The following is a 2531-nucleotide window of genomic DNA, read 5'->3' on the forward strand; positions in this document are numbered from 1 at the left end:
AGGGGTGTTACCCAGGTTCTTTCTGTGAACTTTAGTTGGCTGGATACTTATGGTTATGTCGCGAATATGTGAACATCAGATGTTTTCACTTCTGTGTGCTTTAAATATGATCTGTTTTAATGTTCTGAAGATGTTATATGTATACCTCATTCCTTAATATTACCATATGTTTATATGCGAGTATCATCCAGGCCATATACGATGTTTCCTACTTCAAATTATGCAACATTAGTAAGCAATATACGATCTATTTATCAGATTTCAACAACTTTATATCTTAGATTATTCGTATCAGATACAACAGACTACTCTCGCGCCTGACTCACTGCTGTCGTTATCAACAGTACTGGTATATAGATTACAAATTATACGATCATCCCACAAGTTATATACGATGTTTTGTAGTTCCAGTTACGCAACATTATTAAGCAATATACGCACCATTTATTAGATTTCAATATCCACCTCTATATAAATCAGTTGCCAAACAAGCAAGGTTTATTGTAAAAACAAATTAATCGTATCTCATACAAGATTCTAATCACTGTCTGACTCACTACTATCGAACTCATTTGCGTGTTTTTTAGATGTTGTTGTCTCATTCCAATCAGGAGCTTTACTGCCACCCTTGTTCCTAGATCCTGGAGGTCGTCCTCTCTTACGTCCAGCAAGGCTTGCCAACCTTTGTCTATTTTCCTCCATTGACAAACATGTCCTACTGTTGTGACCATCAGCAATTCCACACTTCTGACATTTCCTGGTCATTTTCTTTGTACCTTTTGCTCCCAATTTAATAACCCTTTCTTCACTCCCCTTTATTGTTCTTCCTTTGGGTCTTGAGTTATTTGGTCTTGCCAAGCTTATCCCATCGACTGCAAATTCCAGTTTCTGCAATTCAAAAGTAAATACTTCTCAGCATATAATATTATGTAGTCCAACATACAGTATTTATACCATTATTACCTTTCTGGCATTATCATTTTGTTCACTGACACCACTAACATTCATTATTGCGTGATCATGCAAATTAACCTGTAATTGACAACACATTTTGTTAAGCTCAATCATAACCCAATAACTCAAACGTATAAATCATGTATATGTATAACTGCAAATCAGTAAAGTTGTTAAAGACATTACCTCTTCTAATGGACGTACTGGTATATGTATTTGATCATTGGCCACACCTTGTTCAAGTATAATAGATACGTCTTGAATTTCCTGAAAATTTGGATGAAAGATCATTATACATCATTTACAAATAAACATTAACAACAGTACGATCCAAACCTTGTTATTCCTTTCGTCAAATTCATCATCCTTTTCGTTGTCTCTATTGGCTTCATCATCGTCCTGAGATTTTATTGTTTCACACCTCATCAATATAATATGATTAATAATATGTTACAACATACATATTAAAACATTACATACCTGTATACCATCTCCTCCACTAGTTCCACAAGTTTCCTCAACGTCTATATCTGTTTCCAAACGCGAAAGTACTTCGAGAAGCTCATCCATTACTGTTAGGGCTCTATCATTTCCTGCTTTGGATAAACTAGCATGATGCACTACTTTCATTGCCTTTTTAAGCAACATCTTCTGTCTATATGACTTAGTTTCTCCATCCTTCCCCTTCAAATTCCTATCATCTCTTGAAAACGGAACATCTTGCCTTGCAGAGGTGGTGTATCTTTGTAAAATATATTCTTTCGGTATCCGGTCAATCTGAAGATGCATAAACGCGCGTAGTACATGTACACAGAATAGCCCTATAAAACAATAATGATCTTAAGATTTTGTTCATATGTTTTCAATGTATATATTTACCTTTTAGTACTCCATACCTGTATGTTCCCAATGTTTGCATTCACAAGTATACTTTCCTGCATCTTCATCAGCTGTGACTTTGAATTGGTGCTGTCCCCAAACAATTTTATTCGATCTAGTTGTATGTTGCACTACCCAATCATTTGCACCCCCTTCTTCGTCGTGCATTATCTTGAATGCGGTTGCATATTTCAAAGATTCCTGGAATCTACACATCACAGCCCTTGTGTATGCTCTTGCAACCCTTATCTCAAACATGTATAGCGTGTTCGTTTCCTTTTGACCCTGTGGCATATATAATGCAAATTAGTTTACACTTATATTAAAGTATCAATATACGACATAACAATTTTATCCTCACCATGCTTCCCACTGCTTCTTTTGACTCTTTCATCTTTCTACTGTGTAGAAGTTTCATCATTTGCTTGGCGAATTGATGAAGCGGAGTATTTGCATCAACATGTGCACTTTTGACAAGCCTGTTCATGCTTTCGCTACGCTGTGTAGACAACATTAGACCACAATAATGATTTTTAAAAAAAGCAGGCACCCAATCCTTACGTATTCCATACAGATTATCCAGAGTACTGTTATCGTGCAGATCAAAATCTTCAAGTAGCATTGACCATGCAGTCTCAAACTCCAACTCAGTCAAAGGATGATGTATTATAGATTGAAACCGTGTCTTAAAGTCCATT

At 35.9% G+C, this 2531-nt stretch overlaps 1 protein-coding gene across 1 annotated transcript; it reads right to left on the reverse strand.

Moving 5' to 3' along the window:
• Positions 1 to 537: 537 nt before the first annotated feature.
• On the reverse strand, positions 538 to 2320 carry LOC103645387 (protein FAR1-RELATED SEQUENCE 5). Its single transcript, XM_008668446.3, has 7 exons — positions 2195 to 2320; positions 1851 to 2118; positions 1435 to 1775; positions 1291 to 1353; positions 1141 to 1221; positions 964 to 1032; positions 538 to 888 (listed from the first exon to the last, which is right to left on the reverse strand). Exons 1-7 carry the CDS (start codon positions 2318 to 2320, stop codon positions 538 to 540), a joined length of 1299 nt encoding a protein of 432 aa, XP_008666668.3.
• Between the last annotated feature and the right edge of the window lie 211 nt (positions 2321 to 2531).

Source organism: Zea mays, chromosome 9, assembly GCF_902167145.1.
Source record: "Zea mays cultivar B73 chromosome 9, Zm-B73-REFERENCE-NAM-5.0, whole genome shotgun sequence".
Taxonomy (NCBI): Eukaryota; Viridiplantae; Streptophyta; class Magnoliopsida; order Poales; family Poaceae; genus Zea; species Zea mays.